Consider the following 21,453-nt stretch of genomic DNA (forward strand, 5'->3'; position numbering starts at 1 on the left):
AGCTATTAGCCCCGCTACGATACCGGAATACATAGAATGGAGAGGTAGAAGAGTTAATGATAATATCCCTAAGCCAAGTATGGAAGGAGCTCGACCAATGGAGGAATATTTGCAAGTAAGGCCCTTAGAGTTAGAAATTATGAAACAGGAGTTAGAGAGACAAAGCTTGGAGTTCGAGAGGAGGATAGCAAAGCTCGAAGAAGAAAAGATATACTTGAGTTGGACGTTGATGTTCAAAAGATGGAAGTTGAGAAAGAGAGGAAAGAAAAAAGGAAGATTAAGGAAGATCGAGATGATCTAAGGGAGCATTACAAAAGGGCACAAATAGCCTTGAGGAGGGCGAGAGTAGGAGGATCTTCGAATCAGTGGCAGAAGGAGGTTCAAGAAGAAAAGGATAGAGCCGGGTACTGGGAGAGGAAATTCCAAGAAATGTAGGGGCTGAATTTGGCATTAGAGGAAGAGAATAAAGGATTGAAGACCAAGGTAATGAAACTTGGAAAATCCCTGCGTTGGCACCAAAACCATAATTCTACGCTCGAGTTAAAGGAGCTAAGAAGCAAGGTTAAAGATTTGGAGGTGGCATTGCATGACGGTGAACTCCGGGTTTAGCAGCTCAAGGCGCAGAGGATTATCTGAGGGAAGAGCTACATCAGGCTAAAGAACAGATCAGAAAAAGGGATCATGTCATTGGTGAAGCCATAGCTCAAATTCGAGAGGTTGCTGAGTATGTGCAAGACTTGGCAATTCGAGCTGACGTATTGAGTCTGATGTATTCATCATCGTCGGATGTAGGACAAAAGTTAGCCCTTTTATTAGATAGAGTTAAAGCTTTAGGCCTTAGGGCGAAATCGTATTTGTAATCTTCTTATATGTAAAGATATTCTTTTTCTAAATAAAATTTTCTAAATGAAGTTGAACCAGAATCGATATTCTTTTTGCATTCATGCATTTGCATATCATAACATTTCATCACATCATTTGCATTCAAAATTATAGAAAGACCCTGATTAGTTAAAGTTTACTTTCCAGAGAGGTAGAAAAGAGAGAGGTAGAAAAGAAAATCTGGAAATCACACATCCTTATGGTACTCGTACTAAAACTAAGAATATGGATCAAAGGTTTGAGCAATTACAAAAAGATATGCAAGATCAAATGCAAGAGCAGTTGTCCAAAATACAGAATGAAAGGAGGGAGCAGATGCTAGAGGCTCAGAGAAACATAATGGCTGAAACGGCTCAGCTGCTGAGAGCCACTGATAAAGGAAAAGCTCCCATGGTGATCACTGAAGAGGATAATGAAGGTCCTCCTTTGGGTTTTACTCCGCCTCATGTGCCCCTGCAAACCGAGGCACCTCCTAGAAGGCCATCTGTCACAGTAAGGCCTCAATATCGGCCAGTGGATGCTAGAATCCCCATAAATTTCCCATCTGGGTTGGGAAATAATTTTGGTGATAGCTCGATCAACCCTATTACTCCTGATCTGGATTTAATGGAGAAGGAAAGAATGGCCACTGAATCTTCAAAACAATTGGAAGATCGTTACAGGTGGTTAGAGGAGAAGTTTAGGGTTTTAGAAGGCGCTGGCAATCATCATGGGATTGATGCCAAAGACTTAAGTTTGGTTCTAGATTTGGTGCTTCCTCATAAATTTAAGATGCCAGAGTTTGAAAAATACAATGGGACTACTTGCCCAGAGGCACACATAACAATGTTTTGTAGAAGAATGACTGGTTATGTAAACAACGATCAACTATTGATCCATTGTTTTCAAGACAGCCTAGTGGGAGCGGCGGCTAGGTGGTACAATCAGTTGAGCCGTGCAAGAATCAGTTCATGGAAAGATCTTGCACAGGCTTTCATGCAACAGTATAACCATGTGACTGATATGAAGCCAGATAGGATCACACTTCAAAACATGGAGAAAAAACCTAATGAAAGTTTTAGGCAATATGCACAACGATGGAGGGAGGTGGCAATGCAAGTACAACCACCATTGTTAGAAAAGGAAACCACCATGTTATTTATTAATACTTTGAAGGCGCCATTCATCACACATATGATTGGAAGTACCACAAAAAGTTTCGCGGATATAGTTATGGCGGGTGAGATGATTGAGAATGCCGTGAGAGGCGGTAAAATCGAGAGGGAAGTGGCTAAAAGATCAGCCCCAAGGAGAAAGGATAATGAGGTGAATAGTCTCAACTCAAGGGCAATCACAGTTGGTCAACCCAAAGCAGCTATGGTCGAACAACAAAATACCCAAAGACAGGAATCGGGCATAAGACAGAATTCGAAAAGAATACAATTTACGCCTATCCCTGTGACGTATCGTGAGCTTTATCAAAGCTTGCATGATGCACATGCCATTGCTCCATTTCACTTGAAACCACTACAGCCACCATACCCCAGATGGTATGATGCAAATGCTAAGTGCGAATATCATGCGGGAATACTGGGACACTCGATCGAAAACTGCACAGGATTCAAGAAGGCCGTAGAGAGGCTTATCAAGATGGGGGTTGTGAAATTAGACAGTACCCCTAATACTGAAAATCTGTTACCGGATCATGGCAATCAAGGAGTGAATGCCATTGATGAAACAAAGAAAAGAAAAATCAAGGAAGACATTGCTGAGGTGAAGACACATTTGAAGGTAATATGGGAAGAGATGGTGAAGAGAGGTATACTGACCTCTAGAAAAGGAGGAGAAGGAATAGAGAACCATTGTGAGTCCCATGGGGAAGTGGGTCATATGATCTAAAATTGTGAAGAGTTCAAGGTCATGGTACAAGGCTTTATCGTTAACAAAGAGTTACAGGTTTCTGAAGGTAGTTCATATGAAAGACAAATATGTGTGCTGGAGAATGAACGACAAAGAACCAACCAACCGAGAATTATTATTTCCTTGCCAGGGAATAATGAGGAGGGGTCGCAAACTAGGCCCAAAATAGTCATCCATAAACCCAATCCTTTCCCTTATAAGGATGACAAGAGGGTGCCATGGAGCTATGACTGCAATATAACAATACCTGAGGGGGAGAGTATAGCTAGCGCATCCAGAGGCACGCAAAATGAAGGTTCTCATACACGAAGTGGGAAATGTTATGACGGGGGGCATATCATAGTAGAGCCCGCAAAGACAAAAGATGTCGAGGCTGAAAGGGAGAAGGAGACTGAAGTACTCATCAATGAGCCGGTAAAGGAGGAAGAGGCTAAGGAGTTTCTAAAATTCCTGAAACATAGCGAGTATAGCGTGGTCGAGCAGTTGCGTAAGCAGCCGACACGTATATCAGTGTTGGCCCTACTCTTGAATCCTGAGGTGCATCGAGATGCGTTGTTAAAGGTGCTTAACGAAACATATGTTACCCATGACATATCCGTTAACAAGCTAGACCGGTTAGTAAACAACATTAGTGCTGACAATTTCATTTATTTTAATGATGATGAAATTCCACCTGGGGGCATAGGGTCAACCAAAGCCCTACACATCACTACTCGGTGCAAAGGATACACACTTCCAAGTGTACTCGTAGATAATGGGTCTGCTTTGAACATCCTACCGCTATCCACCCTGAACAGATTGCCCATTGACAGTTCGCATATGAAAACGTCTCATAATGTGGTAAGAGCCTTTGATGGAACTGAAAGAAAAGTAATGGGACGAATTGACATCCCTCTGGAGATTGGGCCGAATACGTATGAAGTTGATTTCCTAGTAATGAATATCAAGCCCTCCTACAATTGTTTATTGGGGAGACCATGGATACACTCCGCAGGAGCGGTGCCCTCTTCATTGCACTAAAAATTAAAGTTAGTGACAGATGGTCGCTTAATAACCATCAATGCGGAAGAGGACATCATAGCGGCAGTTACCAGCAAGGCCCCTTATGTTGAGGCAAATGAAGAGGCTATTGAATGTTCTTTCTGCTATTTAGAGGTCATTAATGCCACTTTCATTTTGGAAGGAAGCGAAGTACCGGTACCCAAAATGTCTGGAGCCACAAGGATGGCCCTACGTATGATGATGGGGAAAGGAGCATTGCCGAGAAAAGGGCTAGGAAGACAGTTGCAATTAGGGGTTCAAATCCCAAAACTGATTGAGAAGAAGGATCGCTTTGGCTTGGGCTTCAAGCCAGACCACAAGCACAAGAGGCAGGAAATAGAGAAGCGCCAAGCGAGAAGAAATGCGCGTTTGAATGGAAGAGAAATGGAGTGGGAACCGATGACATTCCCACCTATATCTAAATCCTTCAAATCAGGAGGACTGCTGATAAAGGAAAGACATCAAGTTAATGCTGTGCACAATGAAGGATCGGAGCAAGGAAGCCTCGAAGGCATTCGTCCTTACGAACCGGGGAGCTCTCTGAATAATTGGACTGCGGAAGACCTTCCTATAGTTTTTTCAAAGTAATTCTCAAAACATGTCTGTTACTCTAGAAATAGGCTTATGCTCATCTATAATTATTTAAATAAAACATAACTTTTATCAATTTAAACGAGTATTGTTCTATTTTTATCAACCAATATTCCCTCAAATTCTAGCAATTCTTATTCTTTTATTCATAGCACATAAACAATCATTCTTCGATTCATTCATTCTTTGTATATTCTTTCATACCCCCACAGGTCTCTAGATATCAATGATATGAGCGCTGATACTACAGCTCCTAATTTCTCTGGCAAGCAAGACATGGGTTTAGAGGAACCTCAGGATTTTGAAGATGTTCAAGATTGTGACGTATCTCTCGATCTGTTAAGAATGGTTAAGCAGGAGGAGAAGCAAATCATGCCACATGAGAAAGAGGCAATAGAGAATATAGCCCTAGAGGAAGGGAAGGAGTTGAAAATCGGAACCCTAATTGGCGTGGACACAAGGCATGGTCTGATTGAGTTGCTTCGAGAGTTTAAAGATATCTTCGCCTGGTCATATCAGGATATGCCTGGATTGAGTACTGACATTATGGCACATCGTCTTCCGATAAGACAGGATTGTAAGCCAGTCCAACAGAAGTTGCGAAGAATGAGGTCAGATATCATTTTGAAAATAAAGGACGAAGTCAAGAAGCAGTTTGATGCGGGATTCTTGCAAGAAGTAAAGTACTCCGAATGGGTAGCTAACATTGTGCCTGATCCCAAGAAGAATGGAAAAATACGAATGTGTGTCGATTACAGAGACTTGAATAAAGCAAGCCCAAAGGATAATTTTCCTTTACCCCACATTGACACTTTAGTGGATAACACAGCGGGATATTCATTGTTCTCCTTTATGGATGGTTTCTCAGGATACAACCAGATAAAGATGCATCCAGAGGACATGGATAAAACCACCTTTATAACCTTGTGGGGCACCTTTTGCTATAAAGTAATGCCATTTGGACTAAAAAACGCAGGGGCAACGTACCAAAGAGCCATGGTGAACTTGTTCCACGACATGATGCATAAGAATATTGAGGTATACGTCGATGATATGATTGCCAAGTCGCGTACGGAAAAAGAGCATATTGAGGTCTTGAGAAGATTGTTTGTAAGGTTGAGAAAATTTCAGTTGAAGCTCAATCCAGCAAAGTGTACCTTTGGAGCCAGATCCGAAAAGTTGTTAGGCTTCGTAGTCAATGAAAAAGGAATTGAAGTCGACTCAGACAAGGTCAGAGCCATACGAGAATTACCTCCACCACGTACTCAAAAAGAAGTTCGAGGATTCCTAGGAAGGCTGAATTATATTGCTCGGTTCATTTCACAACTAACCGAGAAATGTAATCCTATCTTTTGCCTCCCCAGAAAGCACAATCAAGGTATTTGGGATGGGGAATGCCAGAATGCTTTTGAAAAGGTCAAGCAGTATTTGTTGAATGCTCCGGTATTGTCTCCACCCAACCCAGATAAACCATTAATACTGTACTTATCAGTGTTCAGTAATTCTATGAGATGTGTGCTTGGTCAGCATGATGAGTCAAGAAAAAAGGAGAAGGCAATCTATTATCTCAGTAAGAAGTTCACTGACTGTGAGATGAGATATTCACCGATTGAAAAGTTATGTTGTGCTCTGATTTGGACAACTCGGAGATTAAGACAGTACATGCTATACCATACCACTTGGCTCATCTCAAAGCTTGATCCATTGAAATACATGATGGAGTCAACGACTCTGAATGGAAGAATGGCGAGATGGCAAATTTTACTTTCAGAATTTGATATAATCTACATAAGTCAGAAGGCTATAAAAGGAAGTGCGGTAGCAGATTTCTTGGCCAGTAGGGCTCTAGAAGATTATGAGCCATTGAACTTCGATTTTTTAAATGAGGAGTTGATGTGTATAACAATGACTGAAAATTCTTCTTGGAGGCTCAATTTTGATGGGGCTTCTAATGCAGTCGAAAATGGAATTGGGGCAATCTTGGTATCTCCGAATGGCGATCATTATCCTTTTATGTGCAAGTTGGACTTTGATTGCACAAACAATATGGCTGAATATGAAGTATGCATCATGGGACTTCAAGCAGCTATAAAGTGAGGTATAAAAACCCTAGAAGTATATGGAGATTCGGTATTGGTTGTTTATCAGCTTAGATGTGAATGGGAAACAAGGGACCTTAAATTGATTAATTATCGAAAGGTAGTCTTGGGGTTACTTGAGGAGTTTGATGACATCACCTTCAATTATCTCCCACGAGACGAAAATCAGATGGCAGATGCTTTAGCAACCTTGGCCTCAATGATTAAGGCGAATAAAGAAGAAGAGATAAAACCAATTCAAATGAGTGTCTACGAGGCTCCAGCACATTGTTGCAACATTGAGAAGGAAGAAGAGGATGATAACCCTTGGTATCAGGACATATTACGATATGTGAGGGATCGTAAATACCCTGAGCCGACCAATGAAAATGAAAAACGAACGTTGAGAAGGCTAGCTTGCGATTATGTCTTGGACGGGGATATCCTGTACAAGAGAAGGAAAGACCAGGTACTTTTGAGATGTGTTGATGCTATGGAAGCTAAGCTAATTTTAGAAAAAGTTCATGAAGGCGTATGCGGGACACATGCAAATGGGTTCACGATGGCTAGACAAATCATGAGATTTGGATATTATTGGTCTAGCATGGAAGGGGATTGTATCAACTACGCCAAGAAATGTCTTAAATGTCAGATTTATGGAGACAAGATACATGTACCACCTTCACCTCTACATGTTATGACTTCTCCATGGCCCTTTTCCATGTGGGGCATGGATGTCATTGGACCAATATAACCGAGAGCTTCGAATGGACATCGATTTATCTTTGTAATAATTGACTACTTCACAAAATGGGTAGAGGCCACTTCTTATGCAAATGTTACTAAGTCGGCTGTGAGTTGATTTTTGAAGAAAGAGATCATTTGTCGGTATGAGATGCCTGAAAGGATCATATCAGACAATGCATTGAACTTGAACAACAAAATGATAGCAGAAGTTTACGACCAGTTCAAGATTAAACATCACAATTCTTCCCCCTATCGTCCAAAAATGAATGGGGCAGTAGAAGCTGCCAACAAGAACATTAAGAAAATAGTGGGGAAGATGATTGAGACCTATAGAGATTGGCATGAGAAGTTACCGTTTGCACTCCTGGCCTATCGAACATCTGTCAAAACCTCTACTGGGGCAACTCCATTCTCGTTAGTTTACGGGATGGAAGCAGTATTACCTATTGAAGTAGAAATACCTTCTCTTCGAATTTTGACAGAAGTAAAGTTAGATGAAGCTGAGTGGGTTCAATCCTGGTATGACCAGTTGAACTTGATTGAAGAAAAGAGGCTAAAAGCCATTCGACATGGTCAGATGTATCAGAAGCGAATGATGCGAGCTTATAACAAGAAAGTTCGACCAAGAGAATTCCATGAGGGAGACCTTGTACTGAAAAAGATCCTTCCTATTCAAAAGGATTTTAGAGGAAAATGGATGCCGAATTGGGAAGGGCCGTATATCGTGAAGAAAGCTTTCTCCGGTGGTGCATTGATCTTAGCAGAAATGGATGGAAAAAGTTTACCTAATCCAGTGAACTCGGACTCAGTTAAAAAATACTTTGTCTAAAGAAGAAGAGAATCTAAGGTGAAAACCCGCAAAGGGCGCCTTGAAAAAAAAATCAAAAACGGAGAGGCCAAGGTGAAAACCCGCAAAGGGCACCTTGTGACCAAAAGGATTTTGAGTTGAAAACCTATAAAGGCAGCTCAAATTTTGAAGATCACTGGTGAAAACCCGCAAAGGGCACCTTGTGACCAAAAGGGTTTTGAGTTGAAAACCTATAAGGGCAGCTCAAATTTTGAAGAGTACACAGTGATCTTGTTGCAAAGAGTGAAGAATGCTACAAACTGGGGCATCAAAAGAGTACTTGGGATCTTTTAAACACATTTTGAACTCAAGAAAGACTTCATGGAGCTGGTGTATAGGCACTCAAGCGGTGATATCTGGAGGATCTAACTTCTATCTGATTTTCCATCTTTAGATTCTATTCCTTCCTAAAGATAGGCCTTCAGATTAATTTCCTTTGTATTCTTTCTTCTTAATTCATTCAAATCTAATTATTCTTAAAGATTTATTCATCTTCCATGTTGCATTGAAATAATGATAGATGAACTAAATATGTTTACAAATGAAATTTTGCGCATTACTCTGAAATTTCTAGACAATACAAGAAACTAAAACAGGACAATTGTTCGAGAAATTCACGTAAGTAAAGGATGAAGGAACGCGAGGAATTTCTTTCATCCAGTCTAAAGGGAAAATGAACAAAATCAATGATTCAATTTTAAGAAAAGATTATTTTACAAACATCCTCAGTGGATCGTAGCATTGGAGGAAGGGTACAGGCCTACAGGTTGAGCAAGAATAATGCTTTGAAAAAATAAATGAAGGAATAAGTGGTGACGTCTAGGATTAGGGGTCATATTCGTAAAATTTTGCATCATAACATGTTTAATTAGGAACATCCGACTCATTTTGATCATGGCATCCTAATTATCAGGTATAATCATTCTACAGGATAACGGGCCTTAATCCCTTAAGCAGTAGGGTAATAGGCCACAGCATAACAGATCTGGCCTACAGATGTTATACTGAAGCAGATCCAAGATGGTTTGGCATCCTTGTGTTTACAAGGAGCAAATCGAAGACATAGCTGATTTGGCTTTCACGTGATTACGATAAAGCAAATCTAAGATGATTTGTCGTCTCTGTATTGTCAGAGAACAAATCGAAGTTTGGCATCTTCACTTTGATGGAGAGCAGACACATAGCAGATCTCACCTTCAGATGATTTCACTGAAGCAGATCCAAGATGGTTTGGCATCCTTGTGTTTACAAGGAGCAAATCGAAGACATAGCTGATTTGTCTTTCACGTGATTATGATGAAGCAAATCTAAGATGATTTGTCGTCTCTGTATTGTCAGAGAACAAATCGAAGTTTGGCATCTTCACTTTGATGGAGAGCAGACACATAGCAGATCTCACCTTCAGATGATTTCACTGAAGCAGATCCAAGATGGTTTGGCATCCTTGTGTTTACAAGGAACAAATCAAAGACATAGCTGATTTGGCTTTCACGTGATTACGATGAAGCAAATCTAAGATGATTTGTGGTCTTTGTATTGTCAGAGAACGAATCGAAGTTTGGTATCTTCACTTTGATGGAGAGCAAACACATAGCAGATCTCGCCTTCAGATGATTTCACTGAAGCAGATCCAAGATGGTTTGGCATCCTTGTGTTTACAAGGAACAAATCGAAGACATAGCTGATTTGGCTTTCACGTGATTACGATGAAGCAAATCTAAGATGATTTGGCATCCTAGTGTTTACAAGGAGCAAATCGAAGACATAGCTGATTTGGCTTTCACGTGATTACGATAAAGCAAATCTAAGATGATTTATCGTCTCTGTATTGTCAGAGAACAAATCGAAGTTTGGCATCTTCACTTTGATGGAGAGCAGACACATAGCAGATCTCACATTCAGATGATTTCACTGAAGCAGATCTAAGATGATTTGGCATCCTTGTGTTTACAAGGAGCAAATCGAAGACATAGCTGATTTGGCTTTCACGTGATTACGATGAAGCAAATCTAAGATGATTTGTCGTCTCTGTATTGTCAGAGAACGAATCAAAGTTTGGCATCTTCACTTTGATGTAGAGCAGACACATAGCAGATCTCGCCTTCAGATAATTTCACTGAAGCAGATCCAAGATGGTTTGGCATCCTTGTGTTTACAAGGAACAAATCGAAGACATAGCTGATTTGGCTTTCACGTGAAAGCAAATCTAAGATGATTTGTGGTCTCTGTATTGTCAGAGAACAAATCGAAGTCTGGCATCTCCACTTCAATGGAGAGCAGATACATAGCAGATCTGACCTTCAGATGTTTATACTGAAGCAAGATCCAAGATGATTTGGCATCCTTGTGCTTATAAGGAACAAATCGAAGACATAGCTGATTTGGCTTTCACGTGATTACGATGAAGCAAATCTAAGATGATTTGTGGTCTCTGTATTGTCAGAGAACAAATCGAAGTCTGGTATCTCCACTTCAATGGAGAGCAGATACATAGCAGATCTAACCTTCAGATATTTATACTGAAGCAAGATCCAAGATGATTTGGCATCCTTGTGCTTACAAGGAACAAATCGAAGACATAGCAGATTTGACTTTCGGATGTTCCAACACCAAAGCAGATCCAAGATAATAGATCTGGCATCTCCATTTTGACGGAGAGCAGATACATAGCAGATCCAACCTTTAGATGATTTCACTGAAGCAGATCTAAGATGATTTAGCATTTCCGTATTGTCAGGGAACAAGTTGAAAACAGCAGATTTGGCATCCCTTTGCTTATAAGGAATAGATCGAAGATAGCAGAACTGACATTCCTGTGCTTACGGTGAAGCAGATCGAAGATTTCAGCATGGAATCCCTGTGCTTATAGGGAACAAGTTTAATATAGCAGATTTGGCATCCCTATGTTTATAAGAAACAAGTTGAAGACAGCAGATTTGGCATCCCTGTGTTTATGGGGAACAGATCGAAGAAGCAGATCAAGAACTCAAGACTCGACGAGCCCGGGCAAAATTGGTCCTTTTATAGTCTTTGCTCTGTTTTTGTTACACAACAACAAGCAAAGAGGGGCAGCTGTATGGCCCAAATTTTGCCCGGGGCCCAATAAACCAAATAAATAAATACTAAACCCAAACCTAATACCTAACCCTAGCCCAATTAGCCCAATACCCAAAACAAAAAAAAAACAAAAAAACCCTAAATCACCTAATCCCACTACTTTAGTTGCATTGATAAGTGCAAATAGCACTTCTCCACCACTCCATACATGCAAAAGAAGACAAAAAAAGGGCAACAAAGAAAAACAATAGAAAATGAAATTCTTTGTATTTTTTTTCTTTGGGTTTTGGGCTATAAAAGAGCCCTATGTTCATTGCAACAAAGGAGTGGGGGGGATTGGAGAGAGGAATCTATTGTATTTTGGAGAGAAGCGATTTTTTTGAGATTCAAGAAGAGATTTTTTTTTTTGAGATTCAAGAGGGGATTTTTCTTTTTTTTTTGAGATTCAAGAACAAAAAATCAGTATATCAATAGCAATCAAAAAGGTTCAAAGGGTTTCATTATATTCACTCCAATCGTAGTAAGAAATAAAGGATAGAATCAAAGCTGCGCGTTTTGGGTCAAAGGGCTATTGTCCGTTTTAGTCCTTCCCGGTTATTTGCGTGTGCGAATTAATCCCCTCTTCTTTTATTTATTACAGATTTGCCCCAAAATATTGCTCTCAAATTCGATTATGTCCTTCCTATTATTTTTTATTGTTTCTGTTTACCTTATTTATATTATTATGTTTACATTTATCTCTTATTTCATTCTAATACTAGTATTATTAGCACTTCTATTGTTTTTACTATTAATTAATGTATGTTTATTATATATGTACGTATGTACATTTCTATATATAAGTATTATTTTTATTACGTCATTTTAATATTACTATTATATCATATTTACTTTCTGCATTTTAATAATAATATTATTATTATTATTATTAGTGTATATTTTTATGTACATATATGTATGTATATACTTTTATATATAGTATTGTTTTTTTAAATTTAATATTTTTATTTGCTCTTTGTATTTCTATATTATTATTATTATTATTATTATTATTATTATTATATGGTAGTGTGTATTTGCATTATATGTATATATATATTGATATATAGTATTATTTTTGTTTACTTTACTTTAATATTATTATTACCTTCATTCCATTATTATTATTACTATTATTATATTTTACTATCATTATTTTTCATACGTATATATGCTACTGTTTATATTATTATTACTATAACTACTATATTTTTTTTACTACTCTATTATGTATTACTAATATATTATTACTACTATTGTTACTGTTATTATCATCACTTGTTATTCTCATCACTATTATTATAATTTATCATTGTTAATTATTATTATCTAATATATCATCATTATCATTATTTTCATTATAACTTAATAGATTATTATTATTATTATTATTAGCACTACTTTTATTACTATTATTTAATATATTAATTTTACTATTATCGTCATGTTGTTACTATTACTATTATATTATTAGGTTATTATATCTTTTACTATTATTATTGTTGTATTTTTCTATTATTGTTATTATATTTTCCTTTATTTTTGTATTTACTTATACGTTATTATTTTATATTAACTAATTTGATAACTGTATATTTTTTAGCATATTTATTTTATTTACATATCATTACTTTTATTATTATTTCATCATCTATTCTATTTATAGTTTTTTTTTAAATAATTTCAAACATTTAGCTTATTCATTATTTCCCTTTCTTATTATTTATTCGACCCATTTATCTTACCTTCGTATTTATCGTTAGTATTCATATTTGTGTTTATGTTTACCCTGTTATAATTATCAATTTTTATTTGTTATGCATTCTTTATTATCTCGTTTCATTACGAATTTAGGTTTTATCCAACCCGATAGTGATTCTTTCACTGAAGTAAATATTTCGTATTTGGTAATCCGAGACAATCGTGCCCTAATTTACTGGATTTCGATTTTTTTCTCTCACGTTTAACCTAAATAACGGCATATTCTTTTAAATCATAATACGAGTGTTAAATAAAATACTTACTCTCTGATATTTGAGGTGTTGTGTCCTAACTCACTGGATATGACATCTTATTACCTCGAGATAAGATTTTTTTTTGCAAATAAGGCGATGCTTGGTGTTTGAAAATTTCGAGAAAGTAGTGCCCTAACTTATTGGGTTGCCACTTTCTCGTTGAATTCGAATAATTAAGCACCCTTCTAAGTTTTTTAAAGGTTTTCTAAATGCAAGCTAGTATCTTGGAATTTCAAAGCAATATGTCCTAACTTATTGGATATAGCGTTTTGCTGTTTCGAGATCGGAATTTCAAAAAAGGTTAACTTAATGTCAATACTTTGACGCGAGTGAATCCCAATTTTTAAAGTTAAAATATTTTAAAGGGGACTACATCTTAATTTTTTTTTCTTTTTTAAATTTCCGTCATTAAAGACATTGGATAATCAATTAGGTACCAATTTTTTGGGCGTTACGAGGGTGCTAATCCTTCCTCGTACGTAATCGACTCCCGAACCCGTTCTTTTATTTCGTGGACCAAAACTAATTATTTTAGAATAAAATGTTTCAAAGGTGATCCAATCACACCTAAAAAGATTGGTGGCGACTCCCGTTTTCGTTTTTTAAAATCAGTTCCCATTTTTTCAAAACTCGATTTGAAAATGGTTTCGGCAAGTGTTATCGAGCCTCATAGCCATTATTTAAAGTTGGGCCAATTTAACTTAATTAAACAATGTAACAAGAATGATCGAAGATAATACACATGGAGACCAGGCCCCAACCAACAAGGAATAACTTAATCGTAGGCAACAAAATCACTTTACAAATCAAAGTGTCGAGGATCGACAAGCACTGCTAGATCAAGTGGAAGAGAGTGATACGATCTGCTTATAATTAGTGCACAAGAATTTCAAAAAGGCTCTTTAGGTGTGGATGGAGGCCAATAAAGGTCCTCTCAAGTGCGTGGTGTGCTGCCATTGTCATGCAAAGAAAGAAATCACGTCCAACATCGGGAATGGTGGTAGTTGCCCCCCCACGCTCCTCATTGTCGTCATCATCTATAATCCCTTCCCTTGGCCTTAATGGCACCTCGAAGCCACAACAGCAACGTCACCCTATTATTATCTACATGCACTCTCCCAAAGTCATCCACACACATTCTAAAGATTTCATAGCGTTGGTGCAGAAACTTACAAGGCTTTCATATAATAAAGATGATCATCAAAATCATAATAATCATGTTTTTCATCAACCCAAGGCGGAGAGTGGTGCTGCCTCGGAAAAGGAAGACAATAAGAGGATCAACAATGTTGAAAGCCTATGCAACTTCTAGATAAAATCAATGGGATGCAGAAGCCAAATTTTTCATTGGAGTGAATCAAGCAAAGTTAAAGGAAGACATGAAGGAATTAACTCTTATAGAAACCACGGATTCAAAGATAGACTACAAGGATAAAGAAAAGTTGGAGGAAAACATGAAGGAACCAGCTCTTGCAGCAATAATGAAGTCAAAGATAGCCTACAAGGAGGATTGAATCATCGATTCTAAGTGCTCCAATCATATTACCAGTAACGAGAAGAAGTTGCAAGACATGGTTGAGTAAAAATGAATGAGAGTGGTGCTGATAGCCAACAATCCAAAGTTTTTTATTTCTCATATTGGGAAGACAACACTTCCAAGGTATGGCTCTTAGTAACTCCAACTTGAGAAGGTCTATCTTGTCCTTAGCTTGAAGAAGAATTTCTTTCAGTACCTCAACTGGCAGCAACAAGGAATTATGTACTCTTTGGGCCTAAAGATGTGACTATATTCTAGAAAGTGAATGTGATTGGCACTTTTATTATGAAAGGAAGAAGAACATAGTCAGTTTATGTGTTATCTGCAGAGTCGAAATTTGTGGACAAGACTAGGAAGAATGAGACGGCTGATCTTTGGCATGAGCACCTTGGACATATAAGCTACAACAAGCTGAAGGAAATGATAAAGAATGACATATTAAGAGGACTTTCTCAAGTAGACATCCGAACAGACATAGTCTCTGTTGAATGTCAATTTGCCAAGGCTCACCAATTGCCACTCAAGGAGTCAAAGAATCAATTCAAGACACCACTAGAGCTTATACACTCAAATGTCTTTGGCCCAATGAAACAATCATCACTTAGAGGTATGAAGTATATCGTGACATTTATCGACAACTTCTCAAGGTACGTGTGGATTTACTTTATGAAGGAAAAGCCAGAGACTTTTATGAACATTAAGAAGTTTATGAAGAAGATAGAAAGTGAACTCAATGAGAAAATTAAATGTCCACGCACTGATAATGGGAAAGAATATCTATCTACTGAGCTCACTGTCTATCTTGAGAAGCACAAGATCATATAACAATTAACTTACCCCAATATTCCATAACAAAATGGAGTGGCAAAATGCAAGAATCGTCACCTCGTTGAAACTTGTCGAAGCATGCTTCATGCTAAGAATGTACCAGAAAGATTTCGAGTCGAGTGTATGAGAATGATAACCTATATGATTAGTAGGCTACTATAAGCTAAGTTGGGATTCATCTCACCGTATGAGATATTATGGAAGATCAAGATAACTATTAGCTATCTCAAGGTATTTGGTAGTGTATGCTACATTTTTGTGCCACATCACCTAAGGAGTAAATTTGATAATAAGGCAATTCGGTGCATTTTCGTCGGCTATGATGATGCACGAAAAGGTTGAAGATGTTGTGATCCAACCACTGGAAGATGCCACACTTCAAGAAACGTGATGTTTGATGAAGATTCTTCATGGTGGTCACCTCAAAAGATCGAGCTTCCAAAATCTCATGGCTTAAAAGAGATTCCGAAAGAAAATAAAGAAGGTAAAGAGTAAGTATTGCATCCAAGTGAAGAAAGAGAAAGCTCACCCTTCAAGGAAAAGAGTCCATGGAAGATAGGCATACATCAACCTACATTTGAGGAGCTTCGTCCAAGACAAATACAAGTCGAGGAGCTTGCATAAGAATTACGAAGATTAGTAAGGCCAAGGCAGCCTAACCCAAGGTATGCCAACATTGCCTTTGTAAATGAGTCTATACCTATTGAGCCATCTGTTTATGAAGAAGCAACACAAAGCCTTGAGTGACAAAAATCTATGGAAGAAGAGATTAAGACATTAAAAGAAAATCAAACATGAGACTTAGTGCCAAAGCCAAAAGATGTGAAGCTAATATCCTGCAAATGGGTCTACAAGGTGAAGACCCGACCATATGGCTCAAATGAAAGGTATAAAGCTTGACTTGTTGCTCAAGGTTTCTCTCAATAATATAGGCTAGATTATGAAGAAACATTTAGCCCTGTGGCAAAGATCACAACTGTTCGAGTCTTATTAGCATTAAGCACTAAAAAGCCTTGAAAGTTGCGACAGATGGATGTCAAGAATGCTTTCTTACATGGAGAACTTGATAAGGACATCTACATGGAGTAACCAAGAGGTTTCGAGAACAAGATCCATCCCGAGTATGTTTACAAACTGAAGAAGGCATTTTACGGCTTGAAGCAGGCTCTAAAAGCATGGAATGGGAAGATCAATGAGTTTTTAATACAAAGTGGTTTTACAGTTGCTCCTTCAAAATCTAGTTTATTTGTGAAAGCAAATCAAGGAAAACTGGCCATAGTTCTAATATATGTGGATGACTTAATCATCACGGGAGATTATTGCGAGAAAATGTAGCGAACAAAGGAAAATCTTTCTATCATTTTTCATATGAAGGAACTAGAAGAACTCAAACACTTTTTTGGACTTGAAGTAGAGCGCATGGAGGAAGTATTATTTTTGGGACAATAAAAATATGCAAAGGATCTTCTATAGAGGTATGGGATGCTTGACTGTAAGCCTATCTCCACTCCCATGGATCCCAATATAAAACTATAAGTAGATGAAGAAAAACTTTTAGAAGATGTAACCATGTATCGACAACTAATCGAAAGTATTATTTATCTCACTCTAAGCTGATCAGACATAATTTATGCAGTTGGAGTGGCTAGTCGATACATGAGTAATCCTAAGAAGCCTCATCTTGATGCAATACGTCGCATCCTAAGGTATGTTAAAGGCACCATTAAGTTTAGTATTTTATACAAGAAAACAAAAGAATGTCTAGTGGCTAGATATTGTGACGCCGACTATCTTAGAGACTATGATATGCAACAATCGACAATTGGGTACATCTTCATCCTTGGATCAAGAGCAATATCATGGTGCAATAAGAGACAACCAACATCGTTATTATCAAGCCTTACTGCATTACTTCTATTAGACTTTGATTAGAATAAGGTTTTTAAACCTATAAATAGACGTAGTCGTCTCTCCTCTTATATCATTCAAATTCAACAGTTAGTGAATTTTTCTTCTCCTCTGGCCGTGGTTTTTCCCAAAAGGGTTTCTAAGTAAAATCTGTGTGTTCTATTTTTCTCTCTTTCTTTGAGATTAATTGTCATTATCAACGTTTGATTTTCACAAATCTTTCATGTACAGAAAAAAACATATAGAAGTTCACTATCATTATATTCGCGAGAAGGTCGTTAAAGAGGAAGTCAAGATGATGCCAACAATGACAGATGAGTAAGTTGCAAACATATTCACGAAGAGTTTGAGTAGACTAAAGTTTGAGAAGTTCAGAGAAGCACTCGATATGATCTGCAAATCATCTGTGGAAAAAAGTTTGCATATTTGAGGGGGGATTGTTTAAAGCCAAGGCAACTTTTGGATAAAAACCAAACTTATCCTTTAAGAGATTTTTTGTTTGGAAGATTCTAGAATATAAAATAAAGAAATATGATATCGTCTAAAAGACTAGATATTCTAGATTAACATTCTAACTATTATATGTTTGTAAAATTAATGGCAAGGATGTTGACATGTATCAACAATCCAATGACCATTAAACTCTATAAATATGGGTAGGAGCTTTCATTCTTATAATGAAGTAAGAGAGAAGTGTGTGTCATATTGTAGTTGTATTGTATATTAATAAAAGTGCTCTTTTCTCTTTTAATTGTAAGTCTCGGTTAAGCCTTAGGTTTCTAAGCACTTGGTGCACTTGGGTTAGCTGTTATATATGGTCGACTCTGCCGCCTGAGTATTATAATGCACTAAGAAGTTAGAAAATATAAGGTTAACCGACTTCAAAGAGTTGGTGTAACATTAGTTGTAGGTCCTAGGTCCTCTGTAGTGGATGTGTTGTGCTCGTCGAGTTCTCAAGAAACAATGATGACAACGAAACATCATCGGTTATAACAAATGAAAATTGTGAAAGACAAGTAAATTCTTGTTTTGTTCAACCTTTGTTTGATCCATCAACAGCTTTATTTCTAAATATTGCTTATTTCATCGTCTTCAAGGTTGGAGGGGATGAATGAGTTTCGTAATTATTAAAGTTTAATTATTTATTTCTATTAATTTTTTTAGGTAATTTTTTAATTTTTTAATTTTATGATGCAAATAAGGTTGATTTGTTTAAGGAGTTATATAAATAATTAAACTTTATATAAGTAATAATATATATTATTTTGTTTCAAAACTTATAAAAATAATAAGTATTTATGTTTTTCAAAAAATTTATAATAATTATTAAAATTAAATAACTAAAACTACAACTTTAAAATAAAACTCAAAATAAATAAATATTTAAGTTGAAATATTTAAAAAGATTAGCATTCTAAACATTGATTTTATGTAACTTACTTTCTTAACCCACGTCGAGGAGACAGTATTTGCCTAGTTGCTTAGTTTGTAAGCTTTTAAATTCTCTTGAATTTAAATATTTTACTTCAAACTGGGCCTATTGGGCCATGTGAGTAGCAATTAGTGTGCGTCATAAAACTTTATTTAAAGTTGTATCAATTTAATTTAATTAAATAAACTAACAAGAAGGGAGGACCCTCATAATCGTTTGAGAGATTAAGTGCAACAACACAGTTTGAGAGATTAAGTGCAAGATTAAGCAGCAACGACATCATTTGAGAGATTAAGTGCAGGATTATAGTAATGTTTTCTGTCAAAATACTTTCCCTGATGTTTTCTATCTCAAATGCTAAGTTGAATAAGAAGAAATCAAAAAAAAATTAGTTTTCAGTAATGTGGTTCATTTACTGTTAAAAACAATGCCAAGCTTAAAGTTGAATCCCCATTGATCAATTGTGGAAATAATTAAAGATTATTGATGTATTTTGCTGTTCATTAAGGAAAAAGAAAAAGGTTTATTTAGAATTTTTATTCATATATTTTGATGTTCCTTAAGCATAAAAAAAAAAGAGAAATAATCGATTCCATCGTCCATCAATGAGTGGTTAAAACTTCGAACTTCAAACCGAGTGAAAGAAAATTTCTACCAGAGCAACATAAAGCTTTAGCAATGGAGACAAGACTCTCTGCATCTCTGGGTCTCCCTTCTTCTGACTTAAATCATCCGCCAATCAACACCAACTTCGCCTCCCTTTTCACCCATTTCATCACTCTCACTTCATCTCCGGAAAACCCTCAAAAACCCCTCAAACCTCTCCTACATCACCTCTCGTTTGCTTCTGCCTCCATTTCTGCAGATCCTCAAACTGCAAAACCCACCAAGTTTCGTATTCCGCTCCCTTTCGCCAATTTAATTGAATCCCAGCAACCCAAATCGCCTAAATTCCCCAAATGGCTAGAACCCAGATCAAGAAACAGCTCCAAAGCCCAAACCCTTATTAAAAACTTATCTGTCTTCGAAAGAGCTCTAATCGGTGCAGGTGGTGGTGGAATTGCCGGTGCATTTACTTACGTATGCCTTCTCCCACTCGATACCATCAAAACCAAAATGCAGACAAAGGGTGCTTCCGAGATTTATGCTAACACCTTTGATGCAGTAGTCAAAACTTTCCAGACGAATGGTATTCTTGGATTTTACAGAGGAGTTTCAGCTGTTATTGTAGGTTCAACGGCTTCTTCAGCTGTTTATTTTGGGACATGTGAGTTTGGGAAGTCTTTTTTGTCCAAATTGGAGTGTCCAGCTTTGCTTATTCCTCCAACTGCTGGTGCTATGGGAAATATTGTTTCATCAGCTATAATGGTACCCAAAGAGTTGATTACTCAAAGAATGCAAGCTGGTGCTAAAGGAAGCTCATGGCAAGTCTTGTTAAGAATTTTAGAAAAAGATGGGATTTTGGGTCTTTATGCTGGTTACTCAGCTACATTGTTGAGGAATTTGCCTGCTGGGGTGTTAAGTTATTCCTCGTTTGAGTATTTAAAAGCTGCGGTTTTGAGAAAGACAAAACAGACTAATTTGGAGCCAATTCAGAGTGTTTGTTGCGGTGCTTTGGCTGGTGCAATTTCAGCTTCTTTGACTACTCCTCTCGATGTCGTGAAAACAAGGTTGATGACTCAGGTCCATGGGAATAAAGTTGCTGCTGCTATGTATAGTGGGGTTAATGCGACGGTGAAGCAGATTTTCAAGGAGGAAGGTTGGATTGGTTTGACTAGTGGACTGGGGCCTAGAGTTGTTCATAGTGCTTGTTTTTCAGCTTTGGGCTATTTTGCATTTGAGACTGCCAGGCTTGCAATTTTGCATCAGTATCTGGAGCACAAGGAGAAAGAGTTGTCCAAAATCAGTGTTGCACCGGCTTGAGTTACATTTAGTGGTGATAATGCTAATTTTTATCACTGTTTTGTTAAATTTGTTTTGTTGCCATGTTGTGTAGTTCAAAGAAACTGATTTTTGGCATTGCATTTCTTGGTTAGAGTTTCATTTTTTTTTCTACTGATATATATCAATTTAAAATAAGTTTGATTAATGCACCAATGTATGAAGAACCTTCTTATTCCATATTACCTCAGATTCAATATGCTGCTGAATTTTACATTTTCTGTTTGTAACATCCGATACCATGCTTGCTAGTCCATGAACATTTGTAGATTTCACATCAATAATAGGTTAAAATTTCTATGACTTCCAAGTTGACTAGGTAGTAATGGTATTTTTGTGGTCATCTCTTGTTCTGGTCTTTTAGATAAATTTTTATGGATTAGTGGCTTGTTATTGGTTTGGTGAATGATTAATAAATGATTGATGGTGCTCCATCGAGGGTGCTGTAACTAATGCAGATTCCACCTCCATCACTGTGAAGTTTTCTGCTCCAACTTAGGTGGAGATAATGCATCATATCGATTTAACTCACATTATTGGCAATGGTCTGTAATTCTCTCTGATGAAAATGCCTATATGAAATCTATCATAGTTTTTCCTCTACAAAATTC

At 37.2% G+C, this 21,453-nt stretch overlaps 2 protein-coding genes across 2 annotated transcripts; both read left to right on the top strand.

The window, feature by feature from the left end:
• The first annotated feature begins 2,106 nt into the window (after window positions 1–2,106).
• On the top strand, window positions 2,107–14,710 carry LOC121204592 (uncharacterized). The gene is made up of 5 exons (XM_041074693.1): window positions 2,107–2,569; window positions 2,771–3,395; window positions 3,579–3,714; window positions 3,853–4,333; window positions 14,529–14,710. Exons 1-5 carry the CDS (start codon window positions 2,107–2,109, stop codon window positions 14,708–14,710), a joined length of 1,887 nt encoding a protein of 628 aa, XP_040930627.1.
• A 4,704-nt stretch (window positions 14,711–19,414) lies between these two features.
• LOC107886469 (protein MITOFERRINLIKE 1, chloroplastic) lies at window positions 19,415–21,058 on the top strand. Its single transcript, XM_016810467.2, has one exon. The coding sequence runs from the start codon at window positions 19,580–19,582 to the stop codon at window positions 20,822–20,824; it is 1,245 nt and encodes a 414-aa protein (XP_016665956.2). The 5' UTR covers window positions 19,415–19,579; the 3' UTR covers window positions 20,825–21,058.
• Window positions 21,059–21,453: the final 395 nt, after the last annotated feature.

The sequence above is a fragment of the Gossypium hirsutum genome, chromosome A08 (genome assembly GCF_007990345.1).
Source record: "Gossypium hirsutum isolate 1008001.06 chromosome A08, Gossypium_hirsutum_v2.1, whole genome shotgun sequence".
Lineage (NCBI taxonomy): Eukaryota > Viridiplantae > Streptophyta > Magnoliopsida > Malvales > Malvaceae > Gossypium > Gossypium hirsutum.